Below are 23,704 nucleotides of genomic sequence, written 5' to 3' on the forward strand. Positions count from 1 at the left end.
AAGCCCAGAACATTTACACTATTCTAACAATGGGGTACACTTGTCGCTCATGGGTCTCGCCGTGGAAGGACATTTGTAACTCGCTTTCTCAAGCACCTGTGTGTGTAACAATTCCTCTGCCGATGGCGTTCGGAATTTTGCAACCACCTAATATCCTACTACGTGGACGGGAGCCCTCTACTGAACCGAAGAGACGGCCTTACGTCACCCACAGTGTGTTTTATAGCGCGGGCTGTTACGCAACACAACTGCCGTGTGCATCGCCTGGCCGACTGTCTGCCTCTAGCCCAGGGGCCGTGCCAGTACGCTGGGTTTGGGTGTTTGACTGCCGCCTGTCGTGGAACAGCTGTTCTTTGCACTCTCGTACGCAGTAGGACAGTTTTCGCTAAACTGCCACTTTATCTGCACTTACGCCGCCACTCTGGGCGCTGGATGAATCTGTCCTGCATACAGCTGCATCATCTGCTGCTGCCCGCCTCCACGTATGAAGTCTGTCGAGTCGTTAATACGGCAGGCGGTTATCACAGTTCAGCTCCCCGAGGCAGGCCAGAGGTTATCTCGGCTTATGTTGACGATTGCTTTGCTCTGAACACTTATAAGGAAACATGTATTCCAAGAGTTTGTTCTGGAAGCGCACCGAATAGGAATTTTTCTTTCTAGGCTTTCTGTTGTAAATTAATCACTTTAGAAAACGGAGGACATGAGCGTGTAATAGCATGCGTTTGTCGTGGACATTTTATTATGTTGAAATACAACAGGTTGTTTACGTATAGTCAACGCTTAGAGAATCAAGGGCTGTTCACGTAGCAATATTTGTAAGAGGGAGGTCATCGAAGAATATTGGCACAGAGAATACACTGCACAGCTTAATCACTCCTATCGCCCTTACCTCAGTTTTCGAGTCAATTTCTTGTTGCAGTGCCATGCACCGAGGTGGCTATTATTTATCTGCATTTCCCGTAGATGGCGCCCACGATATGTCGCTACGATATGAATCGGTTTTCAAGACTGGTGTAGCAGGTAACCCAAATAAAACAGACCCGTGAAATGTCTTAGGAATTTCGTCACAACGTAATATTACCAGCAATAAGTTCATCAGAAAGCTATCCGAACGTGTCCGAATATTTAAAAAGAATGCCAAATAAAAGACACACTGCGGAAGAGTTGGATAAGAGCGCATTGCGAATTAGTTGGGAATAGCGTGTGTGCATTAGTTAAACTGTCAAAGTCAATATTGACGAGATCAGGACTGGCTGTGATTCCTGATCGAAGTGATCCAGGGGCGTACGGCTGCTCAGTTACCTCTTCAGAAGAGGCCTGCTTATTCCCTCCTCGCAAATCACGACGGTGAGCACCTGAAAACCACGGGCAGTGGCTTCAGCAGCTGTTGCTTACTGTTAAGGTTAGGTTTTCATGCGAAATTTAGGCGCTGTCTTAGTTGGACCTCCTGTTTCTTCATTTAAAATATTACTTCGAGCTGACGCTTTACACGAATGGCTGTACATTAAACACCGATGAGCCGAAACGTTGTGATCTCTGTCCACCACTTGGCTGGTCCCACCTGTTGCAGGCACGTGACGCGGTAAGGAAGGCGGAACACACGCGAGTGGACACTTGTTCCAAATGGTTCAAATGGCTCTGAGCACTATGGGACTTAACTTCTGAGGTCATCAGTCCCTTAGAACTTAGAACTACTTAAACCTAACTAACCTAAGGAGGACATCACATACATCCACGCCCGAAGTAGGATTCGAACCTGCGACCGTAGCGGTCGCGCTGTTCCAGACTGTAGCGCCTAGAACCGCTTGGCCACTACGGCCGGCTGGAGGCTTGTAACAGCGACACTACCGGCCACAAATCGGGAAATCCACTTTTTTTAAAAGACACGGTGGGGTCCCACGCCCACACCAACGTGGTGACCATCTCAAAAGATCTACTGCCACTTCCATATTTTTTAACTAGTAATAGAGGACTTCACGGGATGTAGGGTCGTGATGTTATCCGTGGGTCTGGGTAAGATTACCCACTAACACTGTCTCATCGAGGAGACAGATAGTGGTCGAAAAGCGAACGAAGGGTAGCGGCTTCAGGGGCAGAGGAAACAAGGTGCCACGGCAAAGAGACGTCTGTGATAGTCTGGTCGGGTAGTAATAAAAGTAGCGGTTTCTTGTTATCAGCGACACATCATGCAAGGGTAGGGTGGTTGTTAGTTTTGGGTATCTTGCACCGTTGTCACAGCTTAGGTCGTCATGAAGGGTGTCAGTCATTCTGAGCAGGGGTGCTGCTGGGCTGGTCACCTGCGAAGTCTCCTGGGACAGCCACAACGTCTGTACCGGTAATACGCCAAGATTGTCATATAAGTGGTCGAGCTGTCATAAATCTATCACTGTGTAAGGGTTTTGGTTGGCTTGGTTTGAGTTGTTGTGCAATACGGCTTCCCTGCATTGCCGGTTGGTTGGCTAGCTTACACCTAGCAGTGCCAGTCAATTTTGCTGTGCTGCAGGGGTTCCCCAGTATTTGGCATGTTTGTGTGTTGGTGTTATCCATAGGTGGTTCATTGTCCCTAAATAGACCACTGGCATGAGACTTTCACAAAGGGCAGATTGTTATGCCCCGGTGTCTTGGAAGATGCCTCTGGAAAATGGCAAAGCTGGTTGGATTTTCGCGAGTATGTGTGGAAAGTGCTTGAACGACTTTGAAGCAAGGATTATCCAACAAGTTATTGGACCACCTCACCTTACCTCATCACAGAACGTGAAGACCGCAGGCTTGTCCACTCTGTATAGGAGAAGCAGCGATATGTGGCAGATCTGGCTGAGCAGGATGCTGGTGCAGATACACGTGTCTCGGAGCAGACCGAACGACCGTGAATCAGTGTGGGTCCGAATGCTTTCGACTGATTCAGTTGACTCGGCTGGCCATTCATGTATATGAAGTGTCCCTCTATTTATCTTCGGTACAATTAGATTGCGGTAGCGTGATACATTCTCTTCCTGAAAGTTCCTCGAGAGATTTAGGAGACAACTGTGTGAATGCAACAAGACATAGGAGTACATAAAACTAAGACATGGGGCATCGCCGCAAGTTTTAACCCACATGGCAGGTGCTCAATACGGCGCGGCAAACCTGAACACGTCCGTGAAAATAATTGAAGTCGCGACGGCAGCAGTCCGCTTTGGAAATCTGTTCACTGGGTTGCCTGTCTGCTGGTGCGAACTAAATCACTACGACAGTAGGGAGCGTATGGTTCACTACATGCAGGGTGATTTGAAGTAAGGGACCCTGGAGCCAAGCTGTGGCGGTATAATGTCAAAACTACAGTACAGTAAAAGTTAAGAGCATTTTTCATTCTGGTCTCGTCATAGGACAAAAAAAAAAAAGACGAATAAGGCTTGGGCCGAATTAGGGGTGAAAGAGAAGGGGACTAGCTTCTCGACTTATCTAACAGCTCCAAAGAAATTTAGATCAAAACATCTTGAGATATTCTCTGTTTTACAAGTTGACCCTACTACACTGCAACGAGACCTCTTAACTGAAAGGTGTTCGCACGCCTGCATCTTTCAATTTATTGGCTTAAGTCCCTGATCCTTCTGTTCCCAAAAACAGCAAGATTCACCAGCCATAGAAACAATATATAGTACCCCATGGCTGTAGAGCATATATGGCACGATGCATCATGTTACATGACTCGGTTACTAATACTAACAAGTAAAATATCGCGAATATGTCAAGACATTTGGATTTAAATATCTTTGAAGCTGCTTGACAAGTCGAGAAACTAATTTCCTGCTTTACATCCAAAACTTTGTCCAGGGCACATTCGCCTTTTTGTGATGCGATGCGAGCACTTTCCATTCTGGTATTTTAATGTTTAGATTGCACACTCTATTTGTTCAGTTCTCAGCGATAAAGCGCGTGCCAGGGAACCGAGAAGTCGCGGCATCATACCCCGACCGGACCGCAGAAATCTAGCCTTCACCTCCCAACGATGTGATGATCTGGTTCCGCGTTACGTTATAGGTTCCCTTTCGCCAGCTGGATAGGTGGGACAGTTGAGACCCAAGGAAGTCGCAATGTGGCGTCCGGTTGAAAGACGTTCGCGGCCCTTGAGGCACACGCAATGATTACTTGCTCGGCACTGTACGCAAAACTTACTGTACAGCCTGTATCAAGAACCACTACGGTTTTCGTTTTGGCCATTGATAACCTCTGCTATAGTTACTAGTAAGTTAATTATTCTACTACAGTGAATAGCCAAGCCGGCCGGAGTGGCCGTGCGGTTCTAGGCGTTGCAGTCTGGAGCCGAGCGACCGCTACAGTCGCAGGTTCGAATCCTGCCTTGGTCATGGATGTGTGTGGAGTCCTTAGCTTAATTAGGTTTAATTAGTTCTAAGTTCTAGGGGACTGATGACCTCAGATGTTGAGTCCCATAGTGCTCAGAGCCATTTGAACCATTTGAATAGCCAAAGAAAATGGGACACCTCCCTAATATCGTGTACGGATGTGCCGCAACACGACGTGGCCGGTACTCGACTAATGTCTGAAGAGTGCTGGAGGGAACTGACACTATGAATTCTGCGAGGACTGTCCACAAATTCGTAAGGAGACTAGGGGGGGGGGGGGGGGGGGGTTGTGGAGATCTCTTGTGAGCAGCACGTTGCAAGGCATCCCAGATATTCTCCGTTCATGTCTCGGGAGTTTGGTGGCCAGCGGAAGTGTTTATACTCAGCAGAGTGTCCTGCTGGAATTGTCCAAGTCCGTCGGAATGCACAATGGACATGAATGGATGTAGGTGATCAGACACGATGCTTACGTACGTATCACCTGTGGGACTCGTATCTAGACGTGTTAGGTGTCCCATATCACACCAGCTGCACACGCTCCACATCATTACAGAGCCTCCTCTGTTGACATGCAAGGTCCATGGATTGATGAGGCTGTCTCCATACCCGTACACATCCATCCGCTCGATACAATTTGAAACGAGACTCGTCCGACCAGGCAACATGTTTCCATCAACAGTCTAACGCCGGAGTTGACGGGCGTAAAATTTCGCGTCGTGCAGTCATCAAGAGTACACGAGAGGGCCTTCGGCTCCGAAAGCTCATATCGATGATGTTTCGCTGAATAATTCGCACGCTGACACTTGTTGATGGCCCACCACTGAAACTGCAACAATTTGCGGAAGGGGTGTATCTCTGTCACGTTGAACGATTCTCTGGTCCCGTTCTTGCAGGATCTTGTTCCGGCCGCAGCGATATCGGAGATTTGATGTTTTACTGGATTTTTGATATTCACGGTATACTCGTGAAATGATGGTACGGGAAAATCCCCACTTCATCGCTGCATCGGAGATGCTGTGTCCCATCGCTCGTGCGCCGACTATAACACTACGTTCAAACTCACTCAGATTTTGATAAACTTCCATTGTAGCAGCAGTAAGTGATCTGACAACTGCGCCAGACACTTGTCGTCTTCTATAGGCGTTGCCGACCGCATCGCCGTATTCTGCCTGCTACATATCCCTGTATTTGAATACGCATGCCTACACCAGTTTCTTTGGCGCTTCAGTGTATGTTCTGACTTTTGTGGGAAGGACATTTCATTCATAAATGGGCGTAGCCAACGTGTAAAGAAATACCGCCCTTCATTGCAGTAGTCTCTCACAGTATAAGAATAGAAGGCGTGGGGCGCTGCAGCAAACGCAGTTACCACGAGTAGTCTACTGAAACAAGAGGCTCGCTCGTCGCCTTCGTGTACCAGTAATGAAATATGTTGTTGTTGTTCTTTTTGTTGTTGTGGTCTTCAGTCCTGTGACTGGTTTGATGCAGCTCTCCATGCTGCCCTATCCTCTGCAAGCTTCTTCATCTCCAAGTACCTACTGCAACCTACATCCTGCTGAATGTGTTTAGTGTATTCATCTCTTGGCCTCCGTCTACGATTTTTATCCTCCACGCTTCCCTCCATTACTAAATTGATCGCCGGCCACGATGGTCTATCGGTTCTAGGCGCGCAGTCCGGAACCGCGCGACTGCTACGGTCGCAGGTTAGAATCCTGCCTCGGGCATGGATGTGTGTGATGTCCTTAGGTTAGTTAGGTTTAAGTAGTTCTAAGTTCTAGGGGACTGATGACCACAGTAGTTAAGTCCCATAGTGCTCAGAGCCATTTGAACCATTTTTGAACTAAATTGATCCCTTGATGCCTCAGAACATGTCCTACCAACCGATCCCTTCTTCTGGTCAAGTTGTGCCACAAACTTCTCTTCTCCCCAATCCTATTCAATACTTCCTCATTAGTTATGTGATCTACCCATCTAATCTTCAGCATTCTTCTGTGGCACCACATTTCGAAAGCTTCTATTCTCTTCTTGTCCAAACTAGTTATCATCCATGTTTCACCTACTCGATGTTAACAAATTTCTCTTCTTCAGAAACTCTTTCCTTCCCATTGCCAGTCTACATTTTATATCCTCTCTACTTCCACCATCATCAGTTTTTTTGCTCCCCAAATAGCAAAACTCCTTTACTACTTTAGGTGTCTCATTTCCTAATCTAATTCCCTCAGCATCACCCGACTTAATTCGACTACAGTGCATTATCCTCGGTTTGCTGTTGTTGATGTTCATCTTGTATCCTCCTTTCAGGACACTTTCCATTCCGTTCAACTGCTCTTCTAAGTCCTTTGTTGTCTCTGACAGAATTACAATGTCATCGGCGAACCTCAAAATTTTTATTTCTTCTCCATGGATTTTATTACCTACTCCGAATTTGTCTTTTTGTTTCCTTTACTGCTTGCTCAATGTACAGATTGAATAACATCGGGGAGAGGCTACAACCCTGTCTCACTCCCTTCCCAACCACTGCTTCCCTTTCATGTCCCTCGACTCTTATGACTGCCATCTGGTTTTTGTACAAATTGTAAATAACCGCTCGCTCCCTGTATTTTACCCCTGTCTCCTTCAGAATTTGAAAGAGAGTATTCCAGTCAACATTGTCAAAAGCTTTCTCTAAGTCTACAAATGCTAGAAACTTAGGTTTGCATTTCCTTAATCTATCTTCTGAGATAAGTTGTAGGGTCAGTATTGCCTCACGTCTTCCAATACTTCTACAGAATCCAAACTGATCTTCCCCGAGATCGGCTTCTACCAGTTTTTCCATTCGTCTGTAAAGAATTCGCGTTAGTATTTTGCAGCTGTGACTTATTAAACTGATAGTTCGGTAATTTTCACATCTGTCAACACCTGCTTTCTTTGGGATCGGAATTCTTATATTCTTCTTGAAGTCTGAGGGTATTTCGCCTGTTTCATACACCTTGCTCTCGAGATGGTAGAGTTTTGTCAGGACTGGCTCTCCCAAGGCCGTCAGTAGTTCTAATGGAATGTTGTCTACTCCCGGGGCCTTGTTTCGACTCAGGTCTTTCAGTGCTCTGTCAAACTCTTCACGCAGTACCGTATCTCCCATTTCATCTTCATCTACATCCGCTTCCATTCCCATAATATTGTCCTCAAGTAAATCGCCCTCTATATACACCTTCCACCATTCTGCCTTCCCTTCTTTGCTTAGAACTGGGTTTCCATCTGAGCTCCTTGATATTCATAAAGTGATTCTCTTTTCTCCAAATGTCTATAAATAATTGGTAAAATTATTATTTTCTTAGCTTAGGTACAGCCAAGTACACGTCAGATTAACATAAGAATAAACATTTTAAGAAAAAATGACTATTTGTTTTTGTTGTTCAAAGCGAAACCGCTTCTAAAAGATGGATTGTTCAAATTTTGTGGTACTCTGCAAGACAGTTACTGTTAGCAACGCAGAGGCGAAAACCACAATCTTGGTTGTCTTCTTAGTGTGGTGCACAGTACTGTTTACATGCCATCTCGACGTCTGGTTCGCAGGAACGTGTGCAGCTTCATTTAACTGTTTAGTCTTGTAACAGCTGCTCTGCAGAGTTTTATTTACTCTTGTTGTTGACGAACACGTTGATGTCCCCACAAGACGGGCAATGGCAGCAATTTTGAAGACTATGCTGGCACTTACTGCAGTCATACCAGAAAACAACGTAAATTACTAGTACGTCACACGGTTTAGAAAATCTAGAAATAAATTAAGAATTCCAGAATGAGATTTTCACTCTGCAGCGGAGTGTGCGCTGACATGAAACTTCCTGGCAGATTAAAACTGTGTGCCGGACCGAGACTCGAACTCGGAACCTTCGCCTTTCGCGGGCAAGTGCTCTACCAACTGAGCTACTCAGGCACGACTCACGACCCCCCCCCCCCCCCCCCCCCCTCACAGCTTCAATTCCGCCAGAACCTCGTATCCTACTTTCCAAACTGCACAGAAGCTCTCCTGCGAACCTTGCAGACATAGCACTCCTGGAAGAAAAGGTATTGCGGACGCATGGCTTAGGCACAGCCTGGGGGATGTTTCTAGAATGAGATTTTCACTCTGCAGCGAAGTGTGCGCTGATACGAAATATTCATGGCGGATTAAAACCGTGTGCCGGACCGAGACTCGTACTCGGTACCTTTGCCTTTTGCGGGCAAGTGTTGGTAGAGCAGAGAATTGAAACTGAGGACGGGTCGTGAGTCGTGCTTGGGTAGCTCAGTTGGTGGCGCACTTGCCCGTGAAAGGCAAATGTCCCAAGTTTGAGTCTCTGTCCGGCACACAGTTTTAATCTGCCACGAAGTTTCAAATTAAGAGTTAATTTCGTCAACCAGGTGATTTTTTTTTTGTAGTAGATAATCTAATAACACTAGGCAACTACTGGGTGAAAATAACGCGAATGCTATGCAATAGAGTGCGCCGATTCCGATTTTTCACTCAGAAATGTTGTAGGAGGTCGGGATTTAAAGTTACAACTGAAGTTCATGTGGTATTAAAGCCTGTACATGGGTTAATATGTAGCTGCATCAGTGAGCCGTGTTTGACGTAAGAGTGTGTAAGTATGTGTGTATTCTCAAAGTTGTTCTGCTTTATTCGTCTGTGTAATACTTGCTGGCAACAAAAACTAAAGTCCTCCGAGGTGTATTCTTACAAACAAGAACGAGAAGACAAAAAGCTTGGGGTAAACTCAGACGGGAGAGATGCAAAATGTGTGCTATTATACACAGAGTGCTGGAGGTGTCCGCTAGAGTCCAGTAGCTACCATTATACTTCAGGGTTGCACCAGTCTGCAGCAACTCTGGTTCCACTGTGCACACTGCCGGCCGGAGTGGGCGAGTTAGGTTTAAGTAGTTCAAAGTTCTAGGGGACTGATGACCTCAGATGTTAAGTCCCATAGTGCTCAGAGCCATTTGAACCACTGTGCACACAAATGATGAACTACGGCCGCGCGGGCTTAGTCGAGCGGTCTCGGGCGCTGCAGTCATGGACTGTGCGGCTGGTCCCGGCGGAGGGTCGAGTCCTCCCTTGGGCATGGATGTGTGTGTTTGTCCTTAGGATAATTTAGGTTCAGTAATGTGTAGGCGTAGGGACTGATGACCTTAGCAGTTAAGTTCCATAAGATTTCACACACATTTGAACATTTTTTTAAATTTTTTTTATGAACTGCTTAGTCGACTTGATGAAAGTGGTTTCACACAGTAAACAACTACAACAAAGGGCTGACACTCGGTCACGAGTATAGAGTAGTGTACAGGATCAGCGTACATTGCCCGATTTCTGTCTGTGAAACCTGAAGTGCTGGGAACCAGACGGACTGCCTGTGGTGATGAGAGGGTCTGACAGCCTGTTCTGCTCTGCAGGTACCGGAAGCCGACGCGCGCATCCCTGCAGACGGCGGAGTACAGCAGCGCGATGCGGGCGCGCGCCGCCGCCCTGTCCGAGCTCGACTCCATCTCGGTGCATCGCGGCCTCGACGACATCGAGCGTCCCGTCTTCTCCAGGTCCACCAGCAGCACCATCAGCAGGTACTCTCCCCGCACTGCCACAACCAGCTTACCATCTTCTCCAGCTCCACCAGCAGCACCTTCAATGTGTACATTCCTCCACCTTTCTCCAGCTCCACCATCAGCAGGCACTCTCCCCCACACTGCCACAACCAGCTTACCATCTTCTCCAGCTCCACCGGCAGCACCTTCAATGTGTACATTCCTCCACCTTTCTCAAGCTCCACCATCAGCAGGCACTCTCCCCCACACTGCCACAACCAGCTTACCATCTTCTCCAGCTCCACCGGCAGCACCTTCAATGTGTACATTCCTCCACCTTTCTCCATCTCCACCATCAGCAGGTACTCTCCCCGCACTGCCACAACCAGCTTACCATCTTCTCCAGCTCCACCAGCAGCACCTTCAATGTGTACATTCCTCCACCTTTCTCCAGCTCCACCATCAGCAGGTACTCTCCCCGCACTGCCACAACCAGCTTACCATCTTCTCCAGCTCCACCGGCAGCACCTTCAATGTGTACATTCCTCCACCTTTCTCCAGCTCCACCATCAGCAGGTACTCTCCCCCGCACTGCCACAACCAGCTTACCATCTTCTCCAGCTCCACCGGCAGCACCTTCAATGTGTACATTCCTCCACCTTTCTCCAGCTCCACCATCAGCAGGCACTCTCTCCCACACTGCCACAACCAGCTTACCATCTTCTCCAGCTCCACCAGCAGCACCTTCAATGTGTACATTCCTCCACCTTTCTCCAGCTCCACCATCAGCAGGTACTCTCCCCGCACTGCCACAACCAGCTTACCATCTTCTCCAGCTCCACCAGCAGCACCTTCAATGTGTACATTGCTCCACCTTTCTCCAGCTCCACCATCAGCAGGTACTCTCCCCGCACTGCCACAACCAGCTTACCATCTTCTCCAGCTCCACCAGCAGCACCTTCAATGTGTACATTCCTCCACCTTTCTCCAGCTCCACCATCAGCAGGTACTCTCCCCGCACTGCCACAACCAGCTTACCATCTTCTCCAGCTCCACCAGCAGCACCTTCAATGTGTACATTCCTCCACCTTTCTCCAGCTCCACCATCAGCAGGTACTCTCCCCGCACTGCCACAACCAGCTTACCATCTTTTCCAGCTCCACCAGCAGCACCTTCAATGTGTACATTCCTCCACCTTTCTCCAGCTCCACCATCAGCAGGTACTCTTCCCCGCACTGCCACAACCAGCTTACCATCTTCTCCAGCTCCACCAGCAGCACCTTCAATGTGTACATTCCTCCACCTTTCTCCAGCTCCACCATCAGCAGGTACTCTCCCCCGCACTGCCACAACCAGCTTACCATCTTCTCCAGCTCCACCAGCAGCACCTTCAATGTGTACATTCCTCCACCTTTCTCCAGCAGCACCATCAGCAGGTACTCTCCCCCGCACTGCCACAACCAGCTTACCATCTTCTCCAGCTCCACCAGCAGCACCTTCAATGTGTACATTCCTCCACCTTTCTCCAGCTCCACCATCAGCAGGTACTCTCCACCGCACTGCCACAACCAGCTTACCATCTTCTCCAGCTCCACCAGCAGCACGTTCAATGTGTACATTCCTCCACCTTTCTCCAGCTCCACCATCTGCAGGTACTCTCCCCGCACTGCCACAACCAGCTTACCATCTTCTCCAGCTCCACCAGCAGCACCTTCAATGTGTACATTCCTCCACCTTTCTCCAGCTCCACCATCAGCAGGTACTCTTCCCCGCACTGCCACAACCAGCTTACCATCTTCTCCAGCTCCACCAGCAGCACCTTCAATGTGTACATTCCTCCACCTTTCTCCAGCTCCACCATCAGCAGGTACTCTTCCCCGCACTGCCACAACCAGCTTACCATCTTCTCCAGCTCCACCAGCAGCACCTTCAATGTGTACATTCCTCCACCTTTCTCCAGCTCCACCATCAGCAGGTACTCTTCCCCGCACTGCCACAACCAGCTTACCATCTTCTCCAGCTCCACCAGCAGCACCTTCAATGTGTACATTCCTCCACCTTTCTCCAGCTCCACCATTAGCAGGTACTCTTCCCCGCACTGCCACAACCAGCTTACCATCTTCTCCAGCTCCAACAGCAGCACCTTCAATGTGTACATTCCTCCACCTTTCTCCAGCTCCACCATCAGCAGGTACTCTTCCCCGCACTGCCACAACCAGCTTACCATCTTCTCCAGCTCCACCAGCAGCACCTTCAATGTGTACATTCCTCCACCTTTCTCCAGCTCCACCATCAGCAGGTACTCTCCCTGCACTGCCACAACCAGCTTACCATCTTCTCCAGCTCCACCAGCAGCACCTTCAATGTGTACATTCCTCCATCTTTCTCCAGCTCCACCATCAGCAGGCACTCTCCCCCACACTTCCACAACCAGCTTACCATCTTCTCCAGCTCCACCAGCAGCACCTTCAATGTGTACATTCCTCCACCTTTCTCCAGCTCCACCATCAGCAGGTACTCTCCCCGCACTGCCACAACCAGCTTACCATCTTCTCCAGCTCCACCAGCAGCACCTTCAATGTGTACATTCCTCCACCTTTCTCCAGCTCCACCATCAGCAGGTACTCTCCCCCGCACTGCCACAACCAGCTTACCATCTTCTCCAGCTCCACCAGCAGCACCTTCAATGTGTACATTCCTCCACCTTTCTCCAGCTCCACCATCAGCTGGTACTCTTCCCCGCACTCCCACAACCAGCTTACCATCTTCTCCAGCTCCACCAGCAGCACCTTCAATGTGTACATTCCTCCACCTTTCTCCAGCTCCACCATCAGCAGGTACTCTCCCCGCACTGCCACAACCAGCTTACCATCTTCTCCAGCTCCACCAGCAGCACCTTCAATGTGTACATTCCTCCACCTTTCTCCAGCTCCACCATCAGCAGGTACTCTTCCCCGCACTGCCACAACCAGCTTACCATCTTCTCCAGTCCACCAGCAGCACCTTCAATGTGTACATTCCTCCACCTTTCTCCAGCTCCACCATCAGCAGGTACTCTTCCCCACACTGCCACAACCAGCTTACCATCTTCTCCAGCTCCACCAGCAGCACCTTCAATGTGTACATTCCTCCACCTTTCTCCAGCTCCACCATCAGCAGGTACTCTCCCTGCACTGGCACAACCAGCTTACCATCTTCTCCAGCTCCACCAGCAGCACCTTCAATGTGTACATTCCTCCACCTTTCTCCAGCTCCACCATCAGCAGGTACTCTTCCCCGCACTGCCACAACCAGCTTACCATCTTCTCCAGCTCCACCAGCAGCACCTTCAATGTGTACATTCCTCCACCTTTCTCCAGCTCCACCATCAGCAGGTACTCTTCCCCGCACTGCCACAACCAGCTTACCATCTTCTCCAGCTCCACCAGCAGCACCTTCAATGTGTACATTCCTCCACCTTTCTCCAGCTCCACCATCAGCAGGTACTCTTCCCCGCACTGCCACAACCAGCTTACCATCTTCTCCAGCTCCACCAGCAGCACCTTCAATGTGTACATTCCTCCACCTTTCTCCAGCTCCACCATCAGCAGGTACTCTCCCCGCACTGCCACAACCAGCTTACCATCTTCTCCAGCTCCACCAGCAGCACCTTCAATGTGTACATTCCTCCACCTTTCTCCAGCTCCACCATCAGCAGGTACTCTTCCCCGCACTGCCACAACCAGCTTACCATCTTCTCCAGCTCCACCAGCAGCACCTTCAATGTGTACATTCCTCCACCTTTCTCCAGCTCCACCATCAGCAGGTACTCTTCCCCGCACTGCCACAACCAGCTTACCATCTTCTCCAGCTCCACCAGCAGCACCTTCAATGTGTACATTCCTCCACCTTTCTCCAGCTCCACCATCAGCAGGTACTCTTCCCCGCACTGCCACAACCAGCTTACCATCTTCTCCAGCTCCACCAGCAGCACCTTCAATGTGTACATTCCTCCACCTTTCTCCAGCTCCACCATCAGCAGGTACTCTTCCCCGCACTGCCACAACCAGCTTACCATCTTCTCCAGCTCCACCAGCAGCACCTTCAATGTGTACATTCCTCCACCTTTCTCGAGCTCCACCATCAGCAGGTACTCTTACCCGCACTGCCACAACCAGCTTACCATCTTCTCCAGCTCCACCAGCAGCACCTTCAATGTGTACATTCCTCCACCTTTCTCCAGCTCCACCATCAGCAGGTACTTCCCGCACTGCCACAACCATCTTACCATCTTCTCCAGCTCCACCAGCAGCACCTTCAATGTGTACATTCCTCCACCTTTCTCCAGCTCCACCATCAGCAGGTACTCTTCCCCGCACTGCCACAACCAGCTTACCATCTTCTCCAGCTCCACCAGCAGCACCTTCAATGTGTACATTCCTCCATCTTCTCCAGCTCCACCAGCAGCACCATCAGTGTGTACATTCCTCCACCTTTCTCCGCTTCCACCATCAGCAGGTACACTCCCCCACACTGGCACAACCAGCTTACCATCTTCTCCAGATTCACCGGCAGCGCCATCAATGTGTACATTCCTCCACCTTTCTCCAGCTCCACCATCAGCAGGTACACTCCCCCACACTGGCAGCGCCAACTTACCATCTTCTCCAGCTCCACCAGCAGCGCCATCAATGTGTACACTCCTCCACACTGGCAAGGCCAGGTTCCCATCTTCTCCAGCTCTACCATCAGCAAGGACACTACTCCACTCTGGCGACGCCAGCTTCCCGTCTCCTCCAAGTCCAAGCGCCATTAGCAGGTATATGCTTCCACCCTGGCAAGGCCAGCTGCCTGTACTCTTCTCGTCGTATGGCTCTGCCGGCCTTTGACCAAGCATTTTATAGCCTTCGGTTATGTCTTCTGTCCAGTTTCTATTCTTCCTTCATATTTCCCATGTTGTTTGCGTAGAGCATCCGTGAGCTCGTTAAATTTCGCTATCATCATAGTTCATATCAATCAATGCTCTTAATACACTACTGGCCATTAAAATTGCTACACCATGAAGATGACGTGCTACACACGAGAAATTTAACCAACAGGAAGTAGATGCTGTGATACGCAAATGATTAGCTTTTCAGAGCATTCACACAAGGTTGGCGCCATTGGAGACTGTAGATCTGACATGAGGAAAGTTTCCAACTGATTTCTCATACGCAAACAGCAGTTGACCGGCGTTGCCTGGTGAAAAGTTGCTGTCATGCCTCATGTGAGGAGGAGAAATGCGTACCATCACGTTTCAGACTTTGATACAGGTCGTATTGTAGCCTATCGCGATTTCAGTTTACAGTATCGCCACATTTCTGCTCACGTTGGTCGAGATCCAGTGACTGTTAGCAGAATAGGGAACCAGTGGGCTCAGGAGGGTAATACGGAACGCCGTGCTGGATCTCAACGGCCTCGTATCACTAGCAGTCGAGATGACAGGTATCTTATCCGCATGGCTGTAACGAATCGTGCAGCCACGTCTCGATCCCTGAGTCAACAGATGGGGACGTTTTCAAGACAACAACCATCTGCACGAACAGTTTGACGACGTTTGCAGTAGCATGGACTACCAGCTCGAAAACCGTGGCTGCGGTTACCCTTGACGCTGCATCAGAAGCGGGAACGCCTGCGATGGTGGACTCGATGTTGAACCTGGGTGCTCGAATTGCAAAACGTCATTTTTTCGGATGAATCCAGGTTCTGTTTACAGCATCTGATGGTCGCATCCGTGTTTGGCGACATCGCGGTGAATGCACGTTGGACGCGTGTATCCATCATCGCCATACTGGCATGTCACCCGGCGTGTTGGTATGGGGTGGCATTGGTTACACGACTTGGTCACCTCTTGTTGCATTGATGGCACTTTGAACAGTGCACGTTACATTGCAGATGTCTTACGACCCGTGGCTCTACCCTTAATTTGATCCCTGCGAAACCCTACATTTCAGCAGGATAATGCACGACCACATGTTGCAGGTCCTGTACGGGCCTTTCTCGATACAAAAAATGTTCGACTGCTGCCCTGGCTAGCACATTCTCCAGATCTCTCACCAACTGAAAACGTCTGGTCAATGGTGGCCGGACAACAGGCTCGTCACAATACCCCAGTGACTACTATTTATTAACTGCGGTATGACGTTGAAGCTGCCTGGGCAGCTGTACCTGTACACGCCATCCAAGCTCTGTTTGACTCAATGCCCAGGCATATCGAGGCCGTTATTACGTCCAGAGGTGGTTGTTCTGGATACTGATTTCTCAGGATCTGTGCACCCAAATTGCAGGAAAATGTAATCACATGTCAGTTCTAGTATAATATATTTGTCCAATGAATACCCGTTTATCATCTGCATTTCTTCTTGGTGTTGCAATTTTAATGGCCAGTAGTGTATTTTCATGTATTACCTATACCGGTTTCGATTTTTCACTCATTATGAATTTGTAGATACACTACGTGATCACAAATACCATGGCAGCTGTTAGTAGATATTAATTTGAAGTGTGTCCACCCTTCGTCGTAATAACAATTTGAACTCTGCTGGGGGCACTTTCAGTAACATATCTCAATTTTTTGTGGAGGAGTGGCAGACCATCCACTCTCAAGAGCCGAAATCAGGACACTGGTGCCTGAGCGTACTGGACGTTCTAACCCATTGTATTCAGGTCAGGACTCAGGGCACACTAGTCCAATTCAGATGTGTTACCGTCCGCAAACTGTAGGCTTCAAACGTATGGGAGATGCACTGTCGTGTTACTCCTGCCATCACGGTGTGGTGGACCATTAGGTACGACATCAGGTCATGGCCGGTAGTAAATGAGTGGACTACAATGGCATAATGGTACGTCATGTACATCCTGCATCATCGTGCGTTACCTCTCCAGTGGCAGTACGTGGTGCCATTTTTCGACAGGGCAGTGCTTGTCCACACATGTCTATGAACTGTCTACATGATGACGATGTAGTTCCATGGCCGGCGAGGGCCCTAGATCTGTTCCCAATTGAATGTTTGTGGGACCAACTCAGACATCAGCTCTGTCCCACTTCATTGTGTAGGATATCAAGGATCAGTTGAAAGGGTTGCCGGCCAGTTTGCCTCAGGAGAGGACACAATGGCTTTGACACCATTTCCCAACCGAATCAGTGCATGTGTCCAGACAAGAGGGGGTGCAGTGTTATACTGAAAAGTGTACCCATACTGCCAAGTTCTTTGTAAATTTGACTTCATTAGGTAATCATTGACTAACATCATATGCCCTCTCAACCCATAAAATTTCATTTAGTCTTCCACTTCAGGGTGCTTCACCATGATCTAGGGGTACTGTTTTTGATTAGTAATCAGAACACCTTTGGTCCCAGGTTCAAACCCTGCCACTGCTTAAATTTTGAATAAAAATCATAAGCATTGGCAGCCAAAGACTTCCTGCATAAGAAGTCACCCTCATTCTGCCAATGGCCTTGTGAAAGAGGATGGAGGAGTGGACAGAGGTTCAGTCACTCTCTTGCCCTTGGTGTGGGAAACTGCCCCTAAGGGCGGAAGAATCAGCAATGATCAATGACATGAGGATCAAGAAGGCAATGGAAACTACTGCATTAAAGACACACAATGTGTATCTACACGTCACATGGCCTGTAAATGAGGAAGCATCATGATGATCTCTCCATTCCAGAATAATTCTCCATTTATATCTCCGGGAGGGGACTGGCAAATGAAAGGATGATGTTTTACAAGACAGTGCATGGAATTACAGAAATTTGAATGGGCTAGAGAAGCTAGAAAACCTGAAAAGGGAAATGCAAAGGCTCAATCTAAATATAGTGGGAGTCAGTGAAGTGAAATGGAAAGTAGCTAACGATTTTTGGTCAGATGAGTGTGTGGTAATGTCGACAGAAGCAGAAAATGGTATAATGGGAGCAGGATTTGTTATGAATAGTAAGATGGGGTGGAGAGTATGTTACTGTGAACAGTTCAGTGATAAGGTTGTTCTCATCAGAACCGACAGCAAACAAACACCAACAATAGTTCAAGTATACATGCCGACATTGTAAGCTGTAGATGAAGAGACAGAGAAAGGATAATCCAGTATGTAAAGGGAGATAAAAATCTCATAGTCATGGGAGACTGAAATGCAGTTGTAGGAGGAGGAGGAGGAGGAGGAGGAGGAGGAGTATAAGAGAAAGTTACAGAAGAATGTGGGCTTGGGACAGGGAATGAGAGAGGAGGAAGACTAATTGAGTTCTGTAATAAATTTCAGCTAGTAATAGTGAATACTCTCTACAAGAATCACAAGAAAAGGCTTGAGAGATATGGGAAGATTTCAGTTATATTAAATCATGGTCAGTCATAGATTCAAAAATAAGATACTGGATTGTAAGGCATACCCAGGAGCAGATGCAGACTCAGATGACAATTTAGTACTGATGAAGAGTAGACTGAAGTTGGAGATTAGTCAGGAAGAATCAATATGCAAAGAAGTTGGATAAAGAAGGACTAAGGACTGAAGAGATGCCCCTGAAGCTCTCTAAGGCTATAGATACTGCGATAGGAAATAGTTCAGTAGGTGGTTCAGTCGAAGAGGTTTAGACATCTATAAAAAGGACAGTCACAGAAGTTGAAAAGAAAAACATATGTACAAAGAAGGTAACTATGAAGAAACCATGTGTAACAGAAGAAATGATTCAGTTGATTGATGAAAGAAGGAAGTACAAAAATGTTAAGGGAAAATCAGGAATACAAAAATACAAGTTGCTGAGCAATGAAATCAATAGGAAGTGAAAGAGAGCTAAGATGAAATTGCTGCTCTAAAAATGTGAAAAAATCAAAAACAGGTTGTCAGGAGGACTGACTCAGCATGTAGATTAGTCAGAAAAACCTTTGGTGAAATTAAAAGCAAGGGTGGTAACATTAAGAGTACAATGGGAATTCCACTGTTAAATGAAGGGGAGCGAGCGGATAAGTGGAAAGAGTACACTAAAGGCGTCTAGGAGGGTGAAGATTTGTCTGATGTGATAGAAGAAGAAACAGGAGTCAATAGAGAGAAGATAGGAGATCCAGAATTAGAGTCAGAATTTAAAAGAGCTTTGGAAGACTTAAGATCAAATAAGACAGAAAGGATATGTAACACAAGCTGTACATGGTCCCAAATAAAACAGTGACCTGAATATAGAATAAACTTTCTTTACATTGCATCTATGGCCACAAATTTTTTTTGTCATCAGAACACCGGTTTTGGTCTATAATGACCATCTTCAGATCTATAAAAACATGTCCTAATGTACTGCAGCCACAGTTTCATCATCAAATGTTAAACACAAAATTAGCACCAGCATTGTCAAAAATAAATAAATAAATAAATAAAACAGCATAAGCAAGAGTCATCTTGTTAGTAACACTACTGTTCAAAGCAACAGTCCAGAACAGTTTTGTGTTTAACATTTGATGATGCCACAGTGGCTGTAGTACATTAGAACATGTTTTTATAAAACAGATCTGGAGATGGTCATTATAAACCAAAATTGGGAGTCTGATGTCAAAAATCTATGACCAAAGACGTGAAGTAAAGGAAATTTATAGGATATGTAACATTCTATCAGAATTTCTAGAATCGTTGGGGGAAGCGGCAACAAAATGTCTATCCACATTGGTGTGCAGAATGTGTGAATCTGGTGAAATACCATCCGACTTTCAGAAAAATATCATCTGCACAGTCGTGAATCCTGTAGGAGCTGACAAGTGCAAGAATTATCACACAATCAGCTTAACAGCTCATGCATCCAAGCTAATTCCTGCCATACTCTGATTGTCATTGACAAAAAGCATTATGGTATCACTTTTTATTATTTTATGGGGTGTGTTGTTTGGGTTTATTTAATTTTTAAGGTAATGTTCTATTTGTGTTTTCGTACATCATTCCTTGTTTTATAGGACTGTTGAAAATGATTGAAAAATTAAAAGTTGTACAGGCTGTTAATAAAAAACTTCAGAGCAATGACTGTTACAACCTTTGTAGTCAGTTTATATTCGTGCACCATTCTCAGATTGTTTGCTAATATGTGACTGTCTGCATTTTGGAGCAGGAGCTGAATCCGGACCCTTGTCTTTCATAGGCACTTCTCTCTTTCCAGACTCTCACTGTTGAGTGAAGGATCATCATCATATCATCATCTTCTTAGGTCCCATAGGATGTGATGTGCAACAGGGAATTTCTGAACATGGCCTGTTTAGTGCATACAGGGACATTCTTTTCTCCTCAAAATGACATCCAATGCCACTCCTGGCCTTTCAGGCTAGTCTTTAAACTGGTAAATCCACTTCGTTTGTAGACATCTACTGGCTGTTATCCTGCTGCATTCCTGTCTTAGTACTGATTGTGAATGACTCTCACTGTGTATGTTTCACAGAAGCAGAGCACATCAGTCTGTACTCTGACCCCTCAATGTGTGCACTTCCACTGCACTACAGATACCAGATGTTGGCTCCATCCTGTAATGGAATAACGATGTGGCATGTGATATCACATGTGTACAAACAGAAAGAGAACAGAACATTTTTGCAAACTTGTTAATTTTTGGAATGCAGGTTGTTTTGACAGGCTGATCAGTAGCAAATGCTTTAGTTAATCACAATTCTCTTTTTATGTGCTTGTTTCTGATCTTGTTTCTCATTGTGACATAAAAAATTTCTCATTTTATAAGTATGTTGTTCATGTATGTGTTCTTCGGTTATCTATGTAGCTCCCATAGGACGTGATGTGCAGCTGGGAATTTCTGAACATGGCCTGTTTAGTGCATACAGGGACATTCTTTCCCAGCTTGAAATATTTGCATCTTTTGGTTATCATATTCAGAACTTTAAGATCAGTGCACCCATCACTCACAACAACATTATGAAGATATGTAAATTGTTCACTTTCTTGATCTTCTTTACCTCTAAAGATAACTTACATGGAGTAGCTGTGCCACTCATTTGCATTGTCTTGTTGTTATTCACAATCAACCTTAACTCTTTCAAGTTTGAGTTCCACATATCCAGTTTCTTCTGTACCTCCATGTCAGTTTCACCCCAAGTGATAGTTTCATCTGCAAATGCAAGAACATTTTGGTCTTCTTTTCTCTCTTCCTTGACGTCCTTCATTGTGGTATATGCAAAAATGATTCTTCTTCCTTCTTCTTCTTCTTCTTCTTCTTCTTTTTTACATCTGTCTTTGTTCCAAACCACTGTGACTTTGTGTGTCCTATTAATATGGTGCTCGCATAGTTTGTGGAACCTTCAAGGCTTGTACCTTGGAGAAAACTTTTGGCAAATAGTCTATATGGGATTTTTGTTTTTCATGATATTCTAAGATTTTGTCTTTTAAACTGTAAATGTTGAGTTCCTGACATGTACCTTTCTGTCTCTTTCTTTGTTTTCCATACAAGTTATCCAATAAATAATATAAAAAAAATTGTGCTGCATATTTTACCACACTACTAAGGGCCCACACTTCAGAACTGTACAACCTGCTAGAACTGTCATGGTCTTGTATAGTTTCAGTACTTTTTTCCTTCCATATTGTGTTTGTTGGTGCTGTGTTTATTGTACCATACATTCTATTATATTACTTTTGCTCCAGTATCAAGAGGTGACATTGTGAAACCAAGAAAGGTAAATTGGCTGATTATTTTAAGGGATTTGTTATTAATAAACAACTTACAGCAGACTTGGAATGGATCACAAAATACCATGTGTTCTGTTCCATGCACTTAACTTCAAAAAATGCCTTTTATTACTTTTTCCCAATTCAGACAGTATTTGCTGTGTGTGTATATCTTCAGAACTTGTAACTATTAAGATTGTCAGCAAATGAGACACTGAGACAAAGTTGTCACCGTTTATATTATTGTCAGAACCTATATGTGGAAGTTTTGTTTTCCATTCTCAGCTGGGATCTTCAGTATATAAATGTAATAGAATTGGCAACAAATATCAGTCTGTCATATGCCATTGCTGATGTTGTAATGTGATGGCAAGTTTTGAAGCAGAACACATTGAGCTGCAGAGTGGTAGATTCATTCTGCTGTTGTTGCCAGTGGTAGATTCATTCTGCTGTTGTTGCCAGTGGTAGATTCATTCTGCTATTGTTGCCTGTGGTAGATTCATTCTGCTATTGTTGCCTGTGCTTGTAGCAAAATTCAAAACAACCTAGACAGTTACAGAGTGCGTTGGTTTCTGTAGCCAGTGTTAAATTGAATAAAACAGTACCTTATAGAGTGGTGTCCATCACATCCAGCAGGATCAATGTGTAAGATTATAGACCTGCAAAAATTTCAGGTTCATGCATGGCCTTGTCAATCTCTCCCAAGTGTTACGATCAAAGTACATATACTTGTGTTTGAATAAAATGTCATCCATATAGCATTATTATTTTTAGTTATTCATTTTACTAAGATAGCAACATTAGGAGGTCATACAATTATCAAATCAGAAATGCATGTCCGGACACTCTGACTACACAGCCTATATACTTTGTTCTTATCTTTTTCTGTGATCATTATGAGAAACAGATAATAAAATGGCAGACTTGCTGCACTGACTGCATCCAATACCAGTTTTTTTGAAATCTACCCAACATGGTTTCCCTGAACAGTGTCATCATTCTTCCATAACTTCTCATTTAAATCCCCTGAGAGCATCTGTAACACTATGTAGTACATATACCAATGTATTGCAATCCTAGCAGTGGGTCTTTAAATTCATATAGTGTTTGTTGTCTGCTGCCAAAAGCTGGTGTAACTCAATGGAACAGCATTCTGTATTCATTCTTTAACAGATACAGTGCATTTTCCAAGAATCCTCTGGACCAATTTGTCTTTCATGTTATTACAGGGTGGCACACTTATAAGTAGCGTGGCTCACCTTTGAGTTGTTGTTATTGTTGCTGTGGTCTTCAGTCCAAACACTGATTTGATTCACCTCTCCATGCTACTCTATCCTCTACAAGCTTCTTCATCTCTGAGTAACTAGTACAACCTACATCCTTCTGAATCTGCTTAGTGTATTCATCTCTTGGTTTCCCTCTACAATTTTTATCCTCCACACTTCCCTCCAGTACTAAATTGGTTATCCCTTGATGCCTCATAATGTGTCCTATCAACTGATCCTTTCTTCTAGTCAAGTTGTGCCACAAATTCCTCTTCACCACAATTCTATTCAGTACCTTTTCATCAGTTACATGATCTACCCATCTAATCTTCAGCATTTTTCTATAGCACCACATTTTGAAAGCTTCTATTTCCTTCTTGTCTAAACTATTTTCATCCATGTTCCACATCCATACAAATACTTTCAGAAAGGATTTCTTGACAATTAAATCTATACTCAATATAAATAAATTTCATTTCTTCAGAAACTGTTTCCTTGCCATTGGCAGTCTACATTCTATGTCCTCACTACTTTGACTGTCATCAGTTAATTTGCTCCTTTGAGTATGAATGCAGTATTTTGACTTCTGAAATAGAGTACACAACAACAACAATTATGCATTAATAGATTGTTAGCATTCTTCAGTTTATTTCATTGGTGAAGTTAATTGTTTCTCTTTGAGGTCTGCAAAATGACTTTTTTGATAGAAGAAAGAATTGAAATTGTGGAAGCGTACGTGAAAACAGGTTCGATTAAGAAAACTTGCAAAATTTCCAGGGTCAAGTATCCAGATAGAGGACTTCCCGCAGAGAGAGCAATATGGAATCTATATAAAAGTTTTGCTCACCTATTGATTTGTGCAAAATGTAAAATGACAAAGAATTCCTTCAGTATAACCAGAAATTATTGTAG

At 45.8% G+C, this 23,704-nt stretch overlaps 1 protein-coding gene across 8 annotated transcripts in view; it reads left to right on the forward strand.

The window, feature by feature from the left end:
* LOC126285025 (copper-transporting ATPase 1) overlaps positions 1-23,704 on the forward strand; it is a 535,387-nt gene that overhangs the window by 497,164 nt on the left and 14,519 nt on the right. For all 8 annotated transcript variants that reach the window (XM_049984341.1, XM_049984343.1, XM_049984345.1 and 5 more), the window contains one exon: positions 9,747-9,911. In XM_049984341.1, the coding sequence (XP_049840298.1) occupies positions 9,747-9,911 (165 nt within the window). The remainder of the gene's footprint in view (positions 1-9,746; positions 9,912-23,704) is intronic.

Source organism: Schistocerca gregaria, chromosome 8 (genome assembly GCF_023897955.1).
Source record: "Schistocerca gregaria isolate iqSchGreg1 chromosome 8, iqSchGreg1.2, whole genome shotgun sequence".
NCBI lineage: Eukaryota > Metazoa > Arthropoda > Insecta > Orthoptera > Acrididae > Schistocerca > Schistocerca gregaria.